General features: G+C 40.2%; 1 protein-coding gene across 2 annotated transcripts in view; it reads left to right on the top strand.

The window, feature by feature from the left end:
* Positions 1-22,722, top strand: part of LOC100649805 (protein jagged-1) — a 57,050-nt gene that overhangs the window by 14,739 nt on the left and 19,589 nt on the right. For both annotated transcript variants that reach the window (XM_048406090.1, XM_012308400.3), the window contains exon 2: positions 9,432-9,731. In XM_048406090.1, the coding sequence (XP_048262047.1) occupies positions 9,432-9,731 (300 nt within the window). The remainder of the gene's footprint in view (positions 1-9,431; positions 9,732-22,722) is intronic.

Here is a 22,722-nt window from a genome sequence, read left to right as displayed (position 1 = left end):
AGAACTTTAGTAAAGCGAATTTTATTCTCACAAGTATTCCAAAAATAAGTTAAATAAATAAAAGAGGCATAGCTTTTGAACTGAAACTTCCGGGTTCGAATACGTAATTTCCTCCGCTTCAATCACGTCCAGCGTTCATTTCCTCGTTCTCGGATTTCCTGGATTTCCAAAGCACAGATTTACTCACCGTCGCTGCTTGATTTGTATACTTCTATGCACGCACATCTAATCTTAAAGTATCAGAAACAAAACTGGAACTCGCTAATTAGCATGCACGAACGAGGATAATGATACTTTCATTGATCCATCCCCATAACGAGCTTGGCTGGTTAGCTGCTTTTCAATTAAGATATTAAACACACACTTGCTTTTACATAATTGCATCCAGTTCTAATTAGGCATTTACATAATTATACGTATTCCGTATAAACGTTACCCCGCCCCCAACTTTATACGCGCTAATGAGATCGCTGATAACAATTAACTCGCTTAAACGAACGTCCCCGTGCACCATTTACTCTCGATTATCGACGATGATCGCCGCGTTTTCGAGAGTCATGCTGTTATTAAGGCGTCTGATTGAGGAGCACTCCGCCAACAGCGAAAGAGGAATACGGTTTTATCGATAATCCATTCCCATGAGTCACTTACAACCTGTTTCGTTCGACGATCCTCCTCTTCGACCTCTTTCTTGTTCCAACTCGAGTGCTCAATTATTTCTACGAAGAACACAGCCATTTAATATCGTCCCGAAGTCCATGGAATAGATTATTCTAGCCTCTTTGCTACTTCTTCGATCAATCACCAGACAGTTAAGAGTTAGGATAATTGTTAAATGAATTCTTTCCGATATAAAACTGGAATATTTCTGATAGTATCTTTGGATTGATAGGATGTTTGGTGATTTTGTTAGCATCGAATCGTTTTGATTACATTTTCATAGGAAAGATTGATCAGGCTGGTTTACTATTCGCTGATCGTATAAAAATAATTCAAGATCTAAATGAGATGTGTGCGTTCGAACTTTCTTTGTATTGCAAATTACGTCGAGAATTGGAAATTTTTAAGATGTTTCCCCGAGACTATGTCGAAACCACCTGTAACCCAGATTGTTAGAGATTAAATGTTAAATATGGAACATTAAACACAGAATTTGAGCGAAAGCCATGTTTAATTAAGAAAATGTCGCTCCTGCTATCAATCAATGTCTTTTCGCTTGAATGCATTAGCATATAAAGGAGGATGAAAAGAAACTATGAATTCGTATATCCACTTTGATTAATCCCACCTTAAATCCAATTATCCAAACACTACCCATAGCTGACTATTTAATATCTAATTTTTCGAACTGAACAACAAATCAAGATAAAAGTATTAGGTTGTCCAAAAAGTTTCTTTCGTTTCATAAGGTGATAATAGATAAATAACAATTTCTATTTTATATTATTTTATTGAATTAGGTATGATCCATTTCGTTCTATTTCTATTATTACGTTCGTGCATAATTCAATAAACTGATATAAAACAAAAAACATTGTGCGTCTATTATTTTCTTATAAAACGAAAGAAACATTTTGGACAATCTAATACAAGGAAGACGTAGCGTTGGAATAGGAAGAACTTCTAACGTACACTATTAGTATGTAAAAACTACATTAAGGATACGAGTAAAGTATGGAAGGATGAGTTAGAAGATTATATGAGGAAGCGGTTGAAAAAATTATAATCGGCTCGCGTTTCGTCAAAATCAAATAAATTATTATTAAAATTTATTAGTCGACACAAGAAAAGTGAATATGGGATCAAAGGAAAGAAGCTCGGAAACAGTATCGACTTCCGTCGACATCCTTCAGGACAGGCGTAGAAAATTCCATGAGAACCGGCGGTAAGGATACGGTAGGATCGTTTCTCAGTATGCGTTCCGCGGCCGTTTTTTCGGTCGAATGAGTTATTCGTATTAACTCCCGCGATGTTCGACGCGCAGAAGACTAAGAGCCGAAGCGAGGTATGGCTCGCTGCACCTTGGCTATGCGGAAAGGAAAGGCTATTCTCTTGCGAATCGGCACACGGACGGCAGAGAGAAACGACTCATCCTCGTCGTGCACGTCGAGAGGCCCGGCAAACTCGTAACAAGTCACGAGCAGAGGTGTATACGCGTCGACGGCCACGGTAATGCTCTCAGAAAGGAGCCCTAAAACGCGCGTAAAACCCTCTACTCTCGTGTACCAGGTGTCCAGAAATCAATCTGGTGACAAAACGCCGCTCCTTTGTTTCCCCGTGTCAGCAACCGATCTCTTTTTTACGCAGATCCTTGGTGGTCCACCGATATAACGATGTTTTCAGCATTGGACAAAATGTAAGCTCCGTTGCTCGAATTTTTAACATCTTTGAGATATTTTACTTAAAAAATATGAAGAATGTAATGGTGATCATTGCGTGGATCATATCGTGGATAAATATTTTTATAATATTGTTACGATACGATATGGGCTAAGGGAATGGCGTGTAACGTAACAGACCTTTAAACTTACACTGTCAGAATAAATTTTGTAGCATTAGAGTTTTGTAAGACTTTAGATTTCTTTGTTATGTTATAAACTACGTGCTAGGTAAAGAAAGCGTGAAATGTAAAATATTAAAGAGTATAATCTTATAAATTCAGAATTGATTGCTTTATAGTAAACACTAAAGATCTACAGGATTTGTTTAATTTAATCCTTATTAGAATATAAATTACGTGATAATTAAAAGAAGTGGCGTAAAATAATAAAGAATATAGTTTTACAAATTAAATATTTATATATATGATATTTATAATATTTATATATATATATATAATTTATAATTATAATTTATAATTATATATATAATTCATATATATTTATAATATTTATATATATATATATATATTATTCAAGTATCTTATAGTAAAAATTACAGTAAAATTTGACAATATGTGTATTAGTACCAGTACGTGATAGTATATTTACTGTTAGGTTTTAATAGACGTTACAAATTTCTAACTTTTTCCAATTTTACTAAAGATTCATTGAACTCCAATTCCAAAGCCATAAGCCTTTCAAATAGAGGTCATCTTAGATACATCTTCATCTAGAAAGTCTTTTAGGAGACCGTAGCAATAACGTGTCTGACAATGTAACAAGAAAGAGTAACTCGCGGAGGAAACTTCGAAAAAGCGCGGTAATTTCAGTCATTCGAAAGACAGACGATGCCCTGACGAAGTGGAAGGTTTTAAGTAGCAGCTGGAGGTAGTTGACACTTTAATGACTGATGCAGCGTCGGCTCTGTGCATCGTTTTCTTACGCATTTAACCGGTTGCTGCGTTAATGCCTGTTTATATTACGGTACTACTGCCATGATCGTGCATGTATTCGCACGAATCGGACGCGAAAAATCGTAGACAAGTCTTGGCTCATTGCATCGACCGCTGTATGACTTCGCTGGACTTCCGACAAACGGCTTGACAGTTACTAAACGTCCTCCTAAGCGGATTAATCTTTCATAACTGCGAAACGTTACCAGGAACGATCAATAGAATTGAGTGAACATATCTTTCATTGTGACATGCGTATTATGGGAAGGAGTACATTATCAGAATGTTTTATCGTATTAGCAAATATTTCATAAGCAATTCGAATCCAATGACACTCGATATACCATAGCGAACTTTGTTTTACTAATATGTACATTATGTAGAGAACGCACAGAATAGAATTAAATAGAAGGGAATGCATACAAGTGAACATACTCAGATTCTCGTGTATTTATGACGATTTATAGAGTGCTCGCGATGGATGAAAATTGACACGTGATTAGAAGCGAAATGTTTTGTATAACGTTGAAAATATTAATTTTTATTAACCCTTATTTATTAGGATTTTTTCTCTATTTGAATATCTACTCTTAAATTCCAAATCCTTTTTCTTATACTTACGCTTATACTGTTGTCACGTATCTGACCATAAACGTTATTTTATCGCAACGATACTTGCGTTACTTTATGTTTTATAATAAAACATACACTTTATGATACCTATATGTATTTAATACGTAAACAATTTTATAATATTACGAAAATATACAAGAAAATATCACACTCAACTGCATCGAAAGTAAAAATTTATCGTCAAGCGGAGTTACGCGTACAAGATTCGAAGAATAGGATTACAGAACACGGTCGAGAGGAAACAATGTTGCCGAAAGAACAATCGACTTCACGAAGGAGGTACCCGGTGAAAGATGAGCTTTCGCACAATTGACCTAATAACCGTGAAAGCGAGCACCACGGGCAAAGTGATTGTTCTGTGGCCGAGAGGCGCGGAGCACGATGGGAAGTGGACGTTAATACGAGGTGTCCACCTTTATTACACCTCTCGACAGCTCTGAGAGACTTCAATTATCCCTGGGTGGAGCCCGACCTTGTGGGAAAACAACGGATCGAGCCTCTTCACGATGCTCGAGCATCATCCAGAGACACAAATGTCGTTTTTATGCCAGGCTATATTCTTTGCATAAATTCCAGTCATAAAGATCCTTAAACTACAGTAAATCTTTCCGTACAGAGATTTTAAACATTTCTTTGCCAGTCTTGAGAATTCTCGATTTTAACAAAAATTCTCCTTAAGGTCGTAATACTGTTTGACTGTTGATATTCGTCTATTGAAGTTCTTTCCTTTCGCACATTGATAAACGTAGGCTTAATCGATCGCGCATTGTTGAACACGTTTTATTTACGACGAATTTATTTGAATTAAACGGAAGGTTATTTTAGACTTTCAAAAAATCCGAGAATCTTCAGCGTCAGATTAAGTATATTAATATATACAGTCTGAAGTTTCAAACTTTCGTCAATATGGATAGAAGTTTTTTTCGAAGAAATCCAACAATAAAATGTCATATGACTCCTCGACGACCTAGCTTAAACACGACTAATTATATACAACTAGGAACACAGTCAAACGCGTGCTGAAATACAAGAGCAAGTTCTAAAAGAAGCCACAAATTTCTTACGGGACGTCTAATCGTCCCAATTAATCCAACATAAGAGAATCAGATCACGCGTTGGCGCGCATAGTTCACCGGTTCGGCCGCGTGAGAAAGAGTAGCGTCATGGCACAGCGATCGACTGTTAAGAATTCCAACCTCGTATCCACGACGATACCCATCCGTATACGTATCATCGAACGTACTGACCGATGCCAGTTTTGAAGAAGGCCATGTTCTTCCGTGTCGGCGGCCTGAAAGCCATCTCCGCGGCTCCGAGCAATTTCACGTCGGCACGTGAGCGGACTGTGCAAACTTTGGCCACGCAAACGCAATCCCCCTTATACCCTGGTCACAGTCGTTCACGGTTTTCAGCTGCTTTCGGAGGCAACGGGTTACTCCAGAGGCGAGTGCCTCCAGAATAAGTATGCACGGCTAATAAAACGACAGAGAAGAGGAACGGTCGTTACACTGCCGGGCTGGTCAAACACAGCCGCGGAACAGGGCGGAAACACACCGCTTCTTGGACCAAGTGAAGGTCCAAGCGTCGTAAACGTGACGACGACGATCGCCCGCGGTACCAACCGAGACCAACCGCTCGAGCAAACGCACGCTGCTCGTTTTACGGCCACGACATACTCACCGTTTGCACGCTGGATTGATATATTCCCCTCGAGGAGAAAGACTCTCGTCGCCGTTAACGGATATTGCCGGCAGGCTGTGTATTATCGACGTTTAGCTCGGTTAGATCTTTTTAGAATCGCGTACGGGATGTACCAGTGTTGTGCAAGCTGGTTGTGTATGTGGGAAAATATGTATAGAAAAAAATATATTTGTTAATAAGAGGATTCAAGAGAGAGAGAGAGAGAGAGAGAGTTTAGTTTGAAGATCTTGATGTTGAACCTGATAACTCGACGAACTTCGATGTAGATTATTATCTGGCAGGAAAGTTTAGGTTTATAGGTTGGTTGAGCGAACTGCTTGGTAAGTGAAACGTCTATTGTATAACTCTGGATTATGGAATATAATAAATACGAGAGTCTAATTTGACAAATATTTTATGTGCAGTATCCTATGTAAATTAGTTAAACAGTAGTTTTTTGCATCAGGCGATCCAAATATCAAACAGAATTTCTCATTGTACTTATCTTTCTACTGATACATTATTATCACTTCCGTCGTAATACTATATACTTCAAATCTTTGCTTTATTCTCATAATTCTGACAATTGGATCATCAGTTAATTCAAATATCGGACAGAATTGTCCGTGTTGCCCTACGCAATGTACAAAAAAGGGTTTAACAGGCATCAAATATAACTTCTACTTTATCTTTCCTCAAGATTCTAATGATCAATGCGTCATCGACAGATCTAAAAATTGAACTTGCCACACAAGATCGCACTACTTGGTATAAATCAAACGTACAAAGAGTTAAGAAGAGATTATCAAACAAGCAGACATCGAATACATATATCTACACATTCCTCATTGGCTTCTGCAATATGTTCGAAACGATCGCAGAAATTCCAACCGAAGATTCATCATTGAACAAACTGCCTATTCGCGGTAACGATAATGCGAGGACACGTTTCGTTTTAACGAAGATTCCTCGTTCGAGGGAAGGAACACTGCATTGTGTCCCTCGCGCGAATGTTCGCTTGATGGCTCCTCCATTTCCCGTGCGCCACAGCCGGACATTATCCGTGATTTACTCTTCAATTTCCGCGGGATTCATCCTGGCGAAGTTGCCAGCCTCTACCCTTCTTACTGTTTCACGGTGTTCGCACGAAACCACAGAAGCTTGGCTCTAGCAAGAGCGAAAATGTCACTCGCGAGACGACGTTATATAACATAGTAGGAAGCGCGTCGTGGAAAGGCCAGCAGACGATCCTCTGCGCTTTCTACCTTCGATCTTACTCTTACGATAATTACATAGGCCCCCAGGGCTCGTCCGTGTATGCTCGTTCGCTCGATGCACTTATACGTACAGGGTGTCTTCGTTATTTCAAATGATAAACGAAAATACATCGTGGTATTAAATTGGCGGTACAAGCAAAGTTGAAGGGATCCTATGGCTGAAAATAAGACAGAAGTGGAGAATAAGAAAATTGCTTTGAAAGCTACGTTCTCGAGGAAATCAAGTCTTGTCGAGTATACGTGAATTTACCTGCAACTTCGTTACTCTTGATTTTCGTCTTATTTTGACCACACAATCTTCCTGGCTTTACTTTTACCACGAATTTAAAACGGACCAATCTCTCCTTGTACTAATTCATCGTACACACGAATATTAATATCTATCTGGCATAAAATTCGAGAAATTCTCTTCGTATTTCATATTTTTATTCTAACTTTCTAATAAAGATTTTTAATGATCTGAGTTTATACGATATTTATCATTCGGTTATACTTATAGAATATACTGACGAAGTTTGACTTTCAAAGTCTGGTACACCCTGTATATCCACGTATCCACGTCTAGGCACATACGTATATCAATACGTGCATAAATACACATATAATATATACGTTTAGTGTATGAGTACGTCGAATACACGTGCTCGCTCGATGCATTAGAAACCGATAGGTATAGGCGAAGCATACATAGAGAGCGTTTCGTAACTGCAACGAAAGGAAGACTCTCCGCCGTTGAAACGAGACGATTTCGTGCCGCTTTTATTGTTAATCGTACGTGGGCAAAAGCGAGAGGCCGATGTAAATTCACCACGGGTTGCGGCATCGGCGCGGTTGCGAGATCCCCCGCGCAATTTTGACCGTGAATGGGAAAGTAGATGGACTTTCGTGTAGACTAACCTGAACTGCCAATTTATAGAAGGTATCGAAGTTAAATCTCTTGAAAGTTGAGAGTCGGATTGAAGAACCTTTCTAGGCAAATGAATTTCTTGCAGAGCAAAATTATGAAATTTCAATTTTCTGCTATCGCCGAGAATAACAAGCATGGGAAATATTTTGGAATATTTTGCAACTACAGGAAGTAGCATGAAAATGAGTCAATATTCCTGAAGCTAGTTACGAGTTTAATCTGAGATTTTTAGGAATCAGTATTTATTAGGAATTCGTATTACCATCTAATTTCTGACGACTGACAGCTTGAAAGCGAAATACAAAATTGGGATATTAACATGAAAGATGAAAGGAAGCATCGGGACATTATATCGTGTTCAAATCTTGTAGAACTAAGTTGTATTATCCTATCGTAAGGAATTTTGACAGTATTAAACCATAGGATATTTTTAAAGAAACATTCTTTTGCGAATCACGTGGTATCACACGAAACATGGGGATGAAGTACAAAAAAAATAATGTCAGAATGGAAAGGTGAACAGGGAGCATCGAAAAATTGCCAGAGCACGAATATAGTTTCGAAATAGTTCGACTTTTTCCAGCGAATCGGTTCGAAGTTGGCGAAGCGTTCGTAATAGATACTCGAGGGGCCTTTCGCCTCCTAAGGCCGCGGAGACTTCCGTTTTCGCGGGACCCGAGCTGGAAAATCCCGCTGTTTTATTATGCCCATTAGAAAGAGCCGAATGAAATCGTGCTGTGTTTAATGCGGACCGTTTTCTCCGCGTAACGAGCCCGATAAATTCGCCTTCATATTGAACGGAAAAACAGCGACAGCTTCGTCGCTAATGTAAACGCACTGATAGAGTTTAATGCGCCATTAGGGGTATCCAAATGTCAGATGTAAACGTGATATGTGCACGGATCAAAATATAAATTGCTGCAACTTAACTGGACTCTTTTTCGATGATCTATTCAATGTATTGTTTCAATAAATGATAGACTCACAGATGTTAATTTTAAAAATATAATATTTTAAATTGCAATAACATCTTCCTTCAGTGATAACCTGGTAATTTAATACCATAAGAAAAAAGTTACAAAAGATAACTATAATATTAATTATAATATAACTATAATATTTAACGCTTTCCTATTCTTTTCAGAAATAATTCCAACAAATATAACACAGTAGAACTCCATTTATCTCAAGTTCACTTGTTGGAACAAAATTTTAATTAATTCCCGATTAACTGCACTTTTGTTGATTGAATTCACTTGTCTGAACGTGAACTGTTATGTGAACGAAAGATAATAGGTAGCGAGGAGAATTGGTGAGCTCCTATTATGTGAACTCCTGTTATATAAACTGTTCCCCACCGACAAGTTCGGATAAATGGAATTCTATTATGTATATTTAATATCCATTACTTATGTTTCATTATATGATATTCAATATTTTCCTCCAAATACAATAATATAGAATAAATATTCAAAGAAAAATTTATTTTCATATCATACAATTTTTCTAACTGATAAACTCGTATAAAAGATTAATTCTTCGATAGTATGATCGAAGTTTATGAACAGTATTATAAATATACTTTTGTCGATTGTCATAGGCTACGAACGCGAGCGGATTCTTCGAGGTACAGATCCTCTCGCTAACGAACAACAGGGGCACCCTGGTGGACGGTAGGTGTTGCGGCGGAGGAGGTGATGGCGGAGGAAAGGGAGAATTACCACCGTGCACGACACCGTGCTCGACAGCCTTCTGGCTCTGCTTGAAGGAATATCAGTCGAATGTCACCGCCATCGGCTCCTGCAGCTTTGGCAACGTATCTAGTCACGCCCTCGGCCAGAACACCTTCACCCTAAGCGAACCTGTCACCCTACAACTTCATTTCACCTTCCGATGGACGGTAAGTAAAATGTGTTATTTCAATAATTCTTAACCTTTTGTTTACCACGAACCCCATCTAAATAATTTCTTGTTATCGCGGACACCAAAGACTAAAATCCTCAGTATGCCAAGTATGTTAAGTAATTAAATAATCATTTAACCACTAATAATTAAGTAATTAAAACACACTTCAACTGCTGAACAACTTTTTTGGGAAGAAAAGATTCATTATAGATAAGTAAATAGACATACTAAATATTTTTTATTCAAATAATACAATAACAACTTGCGAGAACTTCGTAGCCTCCGGAGATTCGCGCACCACAGGTTAAGAATAGCTGTCTCATTTTATTAACTTTATAAATTCAGACAAATTGCAACTATAAAGAAAAATAAATTTTCGTTGAAGAATGGAATAAAGTTCTGCAAATATATAGCATATTCGATACTAAAAATAATGATGTCCAGAAAAAATAATTTTCAAATGAATCACGCAGTTTCACGAACCTTGACAGAAGAAAATATTTATCCTCCATTACGTCTTAAACAAACACACGTTTCTCTCATTCCAGTCTCGAATTATCATAAACAGCATAATGATATTTTCTCAGGCAAAAAGACGACCGTGTTCGAAAGTGTGAAACGTTCGAACAGGATTAACCTGTCAAAAGTAAGAATACTTAAAGTACGTGCCATTCGTGGGCTAATTAAATATCATACACTGTACGACTATTCATAAACATGAGCTGAGAATTTTAACGCTAATTATAAATAACAACTTTAATTGAAAATTTCAAATAATCGCTTGGTAGCGAGCGATTCTGTCATTGGGATATAGAGATCTTTGTCCATTGGTCATGGTGAGACTTCAAAGAATTCAGTCGAGGTGGGAATTCCTAAGAGATCGTTAAATGCAGTCAATATTTCAATATAGCTTAAGTCAGGAAAGATAATATCCATATACTCAATATTCTCCATATTCAATTACCGTAACGAAAGTCAAGCTTAGCAGTTTTTCAAGACGCGCGCTGCAAAAATGATTTCATAGTTGCTATAATACCAGGAAACCAAACCAACGAACCCGAACATAGTACGAGATCTATGATATTTTCTAAATTCCTGACCACGATATCGCACACCTACATATATGCACATAACGCAGCACGGTTTTCCGTGCTTAACGCTTACCCTCGAAAAAAAAAAAAACAGCGGGGCGGCTTGCACGTATATTTGCTTTCCATATATTTTTTTATTGCGCGCCCATAGCCCCCCATAATTGAATTAGCTTGGGGAGCGCTAAATGCTCAAAGAAACGTACACACCCGTGAACCTAGTCGCTCGTGGTAAAGAAAAACGAAGGAAAAAGCGAGTGGAACGGGAAGACGGGGGAGAGAAAAGATCCTTCACGGAAAGGAAGCAATTTAAGGGACTCTATTTATGTCCTCCTCTCGAGTGGGAACAGAACGAGGAAAGAGGGAACGCATCGATCCCACCCTTTGTCGCCCTCGGAAGAAACGGGCCCCGGCATGGGTCTTCTTAGAGCCTCACGAGCGAGTTATGAAATATACAAACACGCTAGTGCTCTTCAAATAATCCACTACTGACCGTGTCTGCCTGTCTGCGTGCGAACGTGTACCTCGCGAGTTTTAATGCGCGCACACAGGCATAGTACAAAAGGAGAGCTGTGCCTCGATTTGGTCCGTTAGGTTCCAGTGGAGAGCCCTTGACGTATACGTTCAGCCGATGTGTATACCTCTTGCGCGCGGAAACACGTCGTCATGGTTGCTCTCGAGGATCTTCAGAGGATCTCTTCGGTGCCACTCGTCGAAATCGGCCGTTCGTCTCGACGTAATTACGCTCGACAGCCGCCTGACCGGGCCTGGTGACACATCACGTGGGTGGGATGTTGGCAATCGTTCACTGGAACTACTGCTGCTGTTTGGGTTTAAAGATTCGACGACTGCTTTTTCATTACGCGAAGATATATTGCTAGGCATCTCGAATCAAGTGTTCCTCGAGGAGTTTGTAATAATTGGAAAGCGGCTTCTAGTTCGTATGGTATTACGAAAGAAGTTTGGTGAATCGTATGAATTCGTAAACTGAAGACGTTTTCTCCAATTAGTAGCTGTCTCTTTTAGTTGAGGATTTATTATGTACCACTCTGAGGTTCTCTAAGAGCTTCTGTATTTTATCTTAGGAAATTCTTGTTCCTGTAGTTTTCGTACTCATACCCGTCGATAATTATTTGTAATTTTAGGAAAGAGTAACGTATTATTAAGGAAAATAATTCAGAGACCACCTTTCTCTACCACTTTGTCTGTTTTCTTAGCACAAGATTTATCATTAATGATAAATTTACATTGTTCTAGTGTTCTTCAACTTCTCCCCGCAGTTTCTCTCCGGAATTTTACAAATTTCTTACTTTGAAAATCTTAATAGGATTCCATTGATAATCACTTGTTGTTCTAAAGGTAGCAAACATATTGCCCAAGAAAATGAACAACTTGAAAAGATTATCGGAAGATATTGTATCGTTGATATTATATTGTTCATATGATGTTTTCTCCAGTTTATGGCTGCCCTTGTTTTACACTATTTCAGTGTTCGCCAAGAGCTTCTCCCTACGCTTCTATAAACCTCTTACTTCAAAAATCTCCACACGATTCCACTAATAGTCATTTGTCGCTCCAAAGAAAACGAGACCATTAGCAAAGAAAATGGACGATTTGAAAAAGAATTCCACAGTTAGAGGTCAGCCAAAAAGAAAAAAGAAGGAGAGGCAGAGGAACACGAGGAGACGTTGCCAAGCGACTGGAACCGAACTGGAATTCTACGTAACGACTCGTCGATAGAGGAGCAACAGACCGGAAATCCTTTGGATTCGATAGCTCTCGCGCGCCCCGCATCGACAAAGGAATCGGGGCTAGAAATTTGCGATCGACGTCGCGATACAATGCTCCCGTAGAAGTCCTTTTCCAATGGAGCGACCGGAGCCCTCTGTATTGTTGCGAAATTGCCGGCCCGCCCGGCAGAGATTCACTCGGTTGCCTTTCAACGATTTCGAGAATGAGAACAAGAGGCCGCCGTTTAATAGAGCCACGGGCGCCGCCTCTAAATGAGATTTCGCGCGATTTTAGCTCGAAAAGGAACGCGGACGATCTCCTTTCTTTCCGCCTTGAAACCTTGTTGCTTCGCACCAAGTACCATACGGGAAGAAATTTGTTTGTTACACACGATGATTCTTTTTACCGAAGAACCTGGCTATTGTATGGGGTGGTTTTTTGTTCAACTAAAGAATAATTAGATGAACTTATTTTACAATTAAATATTTCGAAATTTATAAATTAGAACGAAAATCGCGAAAGGTATTTTTAAATTGTTGGCAAACCGTATTATTTTGCAACATATGGTTGCACGTATGCTTATTTTCCAATGAAGCGTTCTACACCTACCAGGCTCTTAATTTCATTCTCGTAATATCAAATTTTTCTAGTCACATGAAATTACGACTAAATAATTTAATATACTTTTACATTTAATACACTTGGTTAAAGTGTCCATTACAGAGTAGAACTACAGCTACGTATTGTTAAAATTCATTTTATGAGAATGACAGATCATCTCGTCGAACGGAGTCATAGGTATTAATTGTTACGACCACTCAGTAGGTTATTATTCTTATTAGAAATTGGAACGTTGAATTTGCATTTGACGGATAATTTGAAAGATCCTAATTTTCCAAAGCAATTCTATTTTCTTAAAAGCTCCATCCGCATGTATGAATCCATAGACTATCCAATACATACAAATTTTCCCAACCACCGCCATCCGATAAAATATTTCGAGACCGGTGAAATCGATCGTAGACCCTCGGATAATCTTCCTCTCTGGAATACCGCGTGCACTTCGCTCGGTCGAAACTACGCTTAAGACCATAGTCTTCCAGTTAATAAGCACGCCACTCGATACCGGTTACGACCAAAGAAAGAAACAAACAGGCACATATGTATACATCTGGCACGGCGAGTAATCGTCCTTCGACTTTCTCCGTTTGCGATTTCAATAGCGGCGTAAAGAGGCATACATAAGAAGGGAGTACCAGCCGCCTTTTCAGCGGTAGCATAATGGCACAGGAAACGATCAGCGAGATGAGAGTTAGCCGAGCTTTTGCACAATCCTGACGTCTGTGTGTGTCTTCTGAGCAAACACCACGTTTCGCATCTTTCCTTTCTCCAGCCACGTGTTTCTATCCTTTTTCATCTCGTGCTACGTTATATAGACGCGTCTTCTTTGTCGTCGTGTTCCTCGAGGCGTCTTTGTCTACTCTGCCTCATCGAAAGCCTCGATCGCTTTCCCCCTATTTTCATCCAGAGCCTTCGCTCTTTCCCACAATGATCATTTTCTCTCGTCCGTTGAATCGCAAACTTTCGTCGATTTTCATTTTCATTTTCCATACACAGACAACGAATCGCAAATAAGCAAACCCGTTGGCGTATCTATTCTTGACACAATATCCGCAACTTCTAAGCATCCAATGTGGGCGCCTCTATCAATGATGTGACGTCACAGTCGCTGGGCCCACGTGGAAGTCACCGGCATTATGTTGGCTGAATTAGCGAGTCGCCCGCTCGACGTGTTCGCTCGCTCGAGGGTGGCGAGATTGAAAACTGCTGGATGATTCAATTGGACGTTGTTGGTCGAGGAATATAGGCAACTGGTATACTATATCATATAGTATCAAGTATATACGTTCGTAAGTATTTGAATACTTCCAAATAATTGTCGAAAAACGTTTTTTCGTTGTATCTTTGAAATACTTATAAAAGATAGTATCCGTAGAATTTGGTAAAATTGGTAAGCGATACAATTATTATAGTAACCAATTGAATCTATTTTGTATAAAACGTTTATAGTTAGATTATTGTTTCTTATTTCTCGTGCGAGTTTAATGATACGCACGTCATAGAGAAAGATTCGTGCATGATTTTGATCGCGACTCAATAAATCAATCATATGTCGATATTGACGTATCTCAAAATAGTAATTTTTAATATACTAATCGGAAACTCGATTCGTCGATGACTAAGTGTAAGCTATAAGGTAGAGTTTGTAATAACATCGAGATACACGCGTAGAATTTGATGAGTAATATTCTTACTTTGTTATTGGAAACTACTGGCAGCGTCGAGATTAAATCGTAATTGACTAAATCATAAATCATGCATAGTTAACGAAAAGTTTCGGATAACCTAAATATAGAATGAGCTAGTAATATATGAGATTTTGTTTTAACGTTTTTATTAGCGGAGGATAGTAACTCATCGATTCGCTACTTTTACATATTGTTAATTTAGTCTAGTAATTTAAAATAAAATCGTAAATTTTCATTAACATTATATAACCTTAACGACAATATCTAATAATCTTACTAGATGATAAAATTGCATCTTATTGAACTATCGTACGAAAATAATTATAAATAACCAATTATCACCAGAATCAAAAATTCATTTACAATCCACTCGTTAAAAGTCTGATTCCCTTCAAGTTTCTCATCGATTCTGTCCACACATATGTCACATAATCACGAAGAATATAAGGAAGAAAATGACCGATTCATTCTTGAAGTTGGTGTGGCCGAAGGACGTCGGATGATCGATGCGACGTTTAAGCGGCCGTGTCACGCGTCAAACGGCATCATTCAATTTAGCCGGGTCGCTATTGAGTTCCAAACCGCGGCGTCGCGTAAGTAGATTAGTCGAGCGGCTTTAATCACCTCCGGGAGGGGACTTTCTCACGCTTTAATAAAGTTCATCGTTGCGGTTCGCCGTGGCTGGAAGCCTAATGGCTAAAACCGTTTGATCGACGTAACTGGAGTAGCCAGAGACCAAACGCAGCAGCGTTTCTCGTCCCGCCTAGAGCACAAATAATCCGTAGGCGTTAAATTTCCCAGGTAATGTCGCTGGTATAATTAGCACCGGCGTATTAAACGACCTCGGCTCGGCTCAGAGATCGGCCAGACAGAGGTGAAAATCGTTCTTGGTCGAAATCCAATGAGAAATAGAGACGAAAACGCTTTACTCTCCTTTCTCCGTGGCGCGTGATAAATTCCGATAATTATAGCTTCGATAATAACCCGTGTAATGATAAACGATAGTCGTCTAAACGGTGTTCGCCGCACGAACGACGGATAAAAACCGCGGGAGAACGAAAATGAAGGAGTCAAGCCCGTGAAGGCACGCCTCGAATCCCCGCAGGGGATCATCGTCGTGAGTCAGAATCCAACAGGTGTATTCTTTGCGTCCTCCAACGATTCCTCTATGGCCTCTCTGCATACTTTTCGGGCCCAGACTCGTTTCCTGACCCTCCATCGAATCTCTCGTTCATCTTTGTTGATATCACATTCCATCCGGCTGTATCGTTTCGTCGAGGAACGTGGCCTCCTTTCGAGAATTACCTGCGAACAGAGTTTCGTCTAGAATTACCAATTTATACCACGTCAATCGTTTTTAATCATATTTCCAAGTGAATCTGGTAATATAAATTTTCTATTGCAGTTATGCTTTCGGACACGGTCTGACGTGGTTTTTGATGTATTTTGATGTTCCTGGAGATGATGTTTTAATTTAAAATTCTACGATCATAACGCTCTCAGCGATGCTATCTGTACTGGTCTCTTAATTTTGTCAATTTCGTTTGTAGCTTTTGCTTACATACTTTACTTTCCGTTAACTGTTAAGCTGATTAATCTGAAACGAAATGTGTGTGGTTCTTAAGAAGCGACGTTTCAAATGGGAACAACATCTCACGATCTAAACCATTGTTCATCGGTCACGTTGGTATTCATTTTACAAATGTAAACGAAATCACCCTTCGTAGATAGACGGTGGATCTACCAATAGAGATATTCGTGGCGTGTCATTTATATTTTCGTTGGGGACTGCGGCCGATTCTAAGCGCGTATAAATCACGCAGCGGCGCAGATACGGAAGCAGGATCGATTTGTCAAGAAGTGTACGCGAACCGGTCGTTAATCGACCGAACGGCTCCAAAATCGTTCCGCCGGCTCTCGGTCGCCCGCGGGGATCGCAATCAGGCTGCCTGTTGCTCGTCGGCCAACACGAGAGATTTACGTTCAACAGGAATGAAAAACTTCCATCGAGCCTTTTTTCAAATTCCACGACGCACCTCGCGGATGTCTCGCTAATGAACTATAATTCGAGAACTATAAAACGTCCCACAATTAGCGTACAAATTTTGTCGAGCGACCATCCGGTCTCTAGGTTTTGCTATCGTTCCTTTTCCATGAATTAACGACACACCATTTAACGGGGACATCGATTAAACGCTCAACGAAGTAATATAACCATCGATTTGTCCACGCTTCCGCACGATCCTGTTCCCAGGACGTGAACTTATATACTTAGTTACGCACGTACGTAGAAATAAAGTCCCCGAGGCTTCTATATCGTTCGATGTCTCAGGGATTCTGCGCGTTTCCGCGTTCCCACACATGTGAATTCAATCTATATTGCTCCCCGTGACTCGTTAATTCCACGAAGAATCTCCATAATTCGCCGTAAGTGCAGAACGGATCGACGTTATTAATTATTTCTCTGAGAGAAAGGCGAAAGTCATCGATTAATCCCGGGCCAACGAAACTGCCCTCGTTGACGCGGCAGGAGAGCCAGCCAGCATTCACGTTTACAACGTAGATTTACGCTCACCGGGAAACTTATTGGTCAGGTGTACGCGGCCAGAGACGGACACGCAGCCAACGAAACACACAGGTGTACCGCATCGCGAGTATGCAAATGAAGGAAAAGAGGGGAGGAAGAAACTGTCGCCCCGGTTTGGGCAATGCCTCGCGAGCTTGTCCTCTACCCCCTTCTACGACTACTTCGTCTTCTTCTTCTCCTCGTCTCCGCTTGCTCAGCCTTTAGACTGGCTTTGGGCCGCCTTTAGGTCGTGTGTGAACCCGCTGCGCGGACCGCATACCAATCTCCTCGATCGTCTCCTCCTTTTCTTTTATCCGCACCAGCAGAATCGTTCCTCTTCGTCCTCTTCGTCTTCTTCCATCGCTAGTTAGCCCGTGTACGAGTCGCTGCCGTCGTGTCTCCCGAACCACGTTTTCTGTTCCCTGTACAGGCCTCGATTCTTCGCCGCGACCTCGCGTGCACGTACACCAATATCAACTTGTGATTGTGTGTAAAGTTAGGGGAGGGGAATGTGTGTACGTATTGTACGTCGGCGAATTTTAGAGGTAATTTTTGAATGAAGAATGCGCTATCGTTCCTGCTTGAAATATGGCCATTATTCCCGGGTGTGTTCAGAGGAGATTGTAATACGAATGTTTAGTGGGACCATTTTATGGCCGCAAGAATTATGGCGATAGGATATTAAGAATTTTTCCGCTGGCTTCTGTGAATTATGGAACGTTCCGATATTTTGTGCTACATCGTGTTACAGCGTTTAATAATCTGCGTAAAAGTGGAACATTGTGATACTTGTATAAATATACGATAGAATAACAAGATGAGCTATTGTATATCTGCATTCTACGTGGAATCAACCATTCTATTTTATAAAGCTTGCAATTTTACAGACTTTATCTTTCAGATAGTACGAAATTAATCCCTGGATGTAGAATTTACGATGGAATTAAAAGAAATTTCATTCGAATCTCACTCATCGAATATACACCGATCAAAATAAAACCCTTCAAGTTCTACTTTACAGTTTTACTTTCAAAATCCATCAGTCGTTCTCTCTTCCAATACAACTCCAAAATTCGCATCATCTATATATGTTTTTAATAATACGAAATTTACCCCTCGACGTAGGACTAATGATTAGCGAAAAGCTTTATTCGAATCTCCATATACGCACTGATCAAAAGAGAATCAATTTACATCATCTTGAAATCAACGAAATTACTCTCCAATCCTGCAGCACGCCATTGTACACTTTGGTCTGGAAAACAGACGACGCTCAAGAGACATCATTCTACTTCAAGATGTCCAACAGTCTCACTCGAGACACCTGTGCATCTAGAATTCTATTCTTCCAATATCTCTCGTACGAAATACTTCCATTCGTTTCCAAGCTCATCTTATAGCCATCCATATACACAGAGAAGAACGAACTCGTGTACGTGTAAATGGGCGCGAGAGTCGAGCTCGCTCGTCGAGCAGGCATTTAACGCGAAGAATGCTAGGTTCCCCGCGATATGCAGGTAGAGGTACCAGCATACAGCACAACCATCAGTATCACGAGGTACTGACTCCTCGCGGAGCTCCTCCTTTGAGCGTCTCGAAGCGAGGAAAGAGGCTGGTCGCGACATCGTACGAAAGGCTTCTTGGCCTTGTGCCCCTGCGAACAGTGGCTACCACCGGCTGCAAGAGGATTCTCTACGTCCTCTGTCGCTCGAGGATCCCCCCACAACTCTTTCTTCCTTCCCTTTCTGGCCGCGTATCCGCTTCCTCCTCACGGACGTTCGTTTTTTTTCTCTCCTTCCGCGCTGCCGGTCCTCTCGCTCTACGGTTCTCGTCGGGGACAACGCGAGATTTATTAGCCAGTCGGCTAATTGGGAACCGAGGACGCAGGAAAGGATTCCAGAACGAAACTTCCCCTTCGGCGCTCGCTGGAATTTTCAAGGGGACGTAGAACAACCCTCTTCTACGTTGGCCCGCCGTCAGATGAATCGTTCCTTCCAAAGTATAAGAGGAGAGGGAATAAGTCTGCGAATTTATCGCATCGTGACGGCTGACCTCGAGACCCCCGATTGTTGCGGCGAGATTTAGGGTCAAGGGTAAACCACGGCCAGGCGGTGCTCGAAAGCGATCAAAAGTCGGAATTCCACAAGGATTCAGGGACCTCGTCCGCGCCTCGCGTTCCTGGGAAATCGCTTTCGAAAGTAATTGAACGGAGGATCTGTTGGAATGCAGCTTTTGGGAGGAACGGAGCGCTGGAATTCCATTGCAAACCGTCTTATAGCGAGAGAATCGAATTTATCGCGACGCGCCGCTGAAAGGTGGGTCTGTTTAAAGGTGATGTTCGGAATAGGTAAGGCAGGGTTATTCGAATAAGAAGGATGGTTCAGCCAAGCTAAGTAATTTGCTTTGTAATTCGCCAAATTCCACGGATCCATGTGACCCAAAATGGATGTTACATCGATGTCGATAGGTATTATTAATTAGATAGAGGTATATTAAAGGTTAATTAGAAGTTAATTAGATAGGTATTAGATAGTTTCGACTTTAGAATTCGAGTTTAGATTTTTTATATTAAAATATAGATATTTGGCTATGGTATCTAATATAATTTTACTCGATCTTTTGTGTATTCCATGCTCTTTGCGAATAAAGTATAACAAAGGAAGAACATATCTGAAGAGATACGAACGTAAAGACGCGAGAAGAACGGTAGATTTTCATAAAGCAACCTTTGGAGAATGGTTTGTGATTGGCATTGTGTTACCGTTAAGTATGGAGTTACGAATGCGCCAAGATGATACAGTACAATGAATAATAATATATCGCAACGATTTTACGTAAGGAACTTTCACGAAATAAATTGACGTAATCATCGCGTAGATCTGAGCCGAAATTTGAACACGGAGGCTCGTTCGAATGTGTACACCCTTCGAAACACATTTTTGGAGGAGAAAGGTAACAGAAATAAAACGATTAAATATTGGGTAGGCTGTAGATATGACTACTTTGTATATAATTAATGTTACTAATATTTTCTATACGTTCAAGTGGCTGACAAAAACAGGTATTTAGTCCTAAAATAAAATACAAACATGCAAAAATAAAATTTGATCGGTGAATTAGTTCGCAATGTATTGGATTCGAAAATTGCTCTTCTATAACAGTAAAAAAGAATTGATTTATTACATTCGCTTCTTCCAAAATCAATACGATCTTCCTTCCATTCCAAATGCGCAGTTCACACACAGAACACTACATTCGCAAAATCTCATAACAAAATCCGCAATTTGTCGCTATATGCTCAACTGCACGTTTGAAATATATTTTAATTTCAAATTTTCCATACCAAGTGTTTATGGAAAGACATAAAGCCGGGACGAGGGTCGTCGAAAGAAAGAAAGTAGGAAGCCTCGCGGAATAAATCGACAAAAGACATAAACCATTCACGGCTTCCCGGATCGGTGGCGGGCGTGTTGGAGGTTCGTTTCTGCTTAGTACGCGTCCTCACGTACCGCTCGTTCGATCTTTTCCGCGAAACCAAAGACACGTCGCCTGACATAGAGAAGGAGAAGGCGTTCTATTCGGCGTACGTAAGTACGTACGTGTAGTTACCGAGCCACACGATCGACGTGTACGCGTCTACCATCGACGAGCGCCACGATGCGATAGAACGACAGTCAACGCGAGATAGAGGCTCCTCAACCGCTTCTACGTGCCCGCTACGGCTTCTGTCCATCCTTTTCGGCTCCCGGCAAATACACCTTATTTCCACGTTGCGATGCTCTGATCCATTACCAAGATGGTAAAAATGTCGACTCACCGTGACTACAAAATGTAGATAAATTGATTCTGAAATCTGTAGACAAACTACAAGACGTTGGTCTCAGTCTCTATCATAAAATTAGCTGAAATCTTGATGCTTCTATAGCCTGGCTTATCACACCTAACGCTGTTAGGTACGCTTTACACCGTTATACTTAACACTGCAAACACTTACGTCTAATACTGTTTGAGGCTTCCGGACCGTAAACCGTATCCAACAGAAAGCTATTTCCGATGTTTCGCTAACATTGTAGATAACTTCACGAGGTCTTGAAATTTCTAACTAAATAGCAATCCAGTTAAGATTTGGAATGAACGAGTTATATATAATATCGCATCGATGACGATGTACCAACATATATGCCGGCAATTACAAAAGTGATCTAAGTCGTTTATTTTCTTCTACTAATTTTGAAAGATCGTTTCAGATTATTGTCGACTCGGACCGCTTTTATAATCACCGACACATATGTCTGATTTATATTTCTAATAACACAATGCACACCATCGTGCTATCCCTTTATTGCATACTTGTCTGCGCTGCATCATTATATATATATGGATTTGTTGAATGACACGATATTGCTGGTGCAAAATCACATTACCATAACGCGTCTGAAATCAAGTTTAAGAAACACGCGTGCGGAGAACCCTCGTGACGATTAATGTCGCGAAGCCACAGAAAATTAATTAATTGATCCTGGAACTGCATGTTACGGAATAATATCCGACTTAATGAATTTCCTACGCCCACAAAACCGGACGACCCACGTCCATGGATGGATCGATCGATGATCGAGACCGCCGGTGGTCGGATCGTGACTTTTACTCGCGATTCATCCGATAATTTATTACACGCCTGTACGAGGACGCGGCCGCGCTCTTTAAACGCGTCCGAACAAAACGAAGCCCGTTGTTTTGCTCGGTGAAAGGCGAAAGGGGAAATTCGCATGTAACGCGGTTTTCTGCGGGACACCCACGCAAATTCCTAGACGCTTCGTTTGTATATACTTCGTTCGTCGTATTGTGACAGAGTGGTGAGTGGATACTTTCCTCAATGATGGAACAAGGAAATGCAAATTTTAGAACTTAAATGCGATGTATGCTGTGATGAACATAGGCATAATGGATAGGAATACATAAATAGGAATGCAGTGGCTCGCGAAAGTGTTTGAATACTTAATGTAGAAACCTTTTATGAATATTATCTTTAATTTATTTATGAAAACATTTGGAAAGTTCATGGAAACTCTAATGAGACCAAACTATCGCGATTACGTGTATTGATAAAATCTGAAACAAATTTAAAAATGCATATACTAGAGATTACAAGATATTTATTGCAAGAATGCAATTCGCAAGAATCGTGAATTTTCCAAAAACTTCGTATAATACAAATAATATGTTAGTAGAAATTCGAGGAGAAAAATTGGAAAGGTTAAGTGACCTGGAAGATAGTAAGAAAGACACATT

The sequence above is a fragment of the Bombus terrestris genome, chromosome 5 (genome assembly GCF_910591885.1).
Source record: "Bombus terrestris chromosome 5, iyBomTerr1.2, whole genome shotgun sequence".
Lineage (NCBI taxonomy): Eukaryota > Metazoa > Arthropoda > Insecta > Hymenoptera > Apidae > Bombus > Bombus terrestris.
Note: the sequence above shows the minus strand (reverse complement) of the source record. Positions and strands in the feature narration are given on the sequence as shown.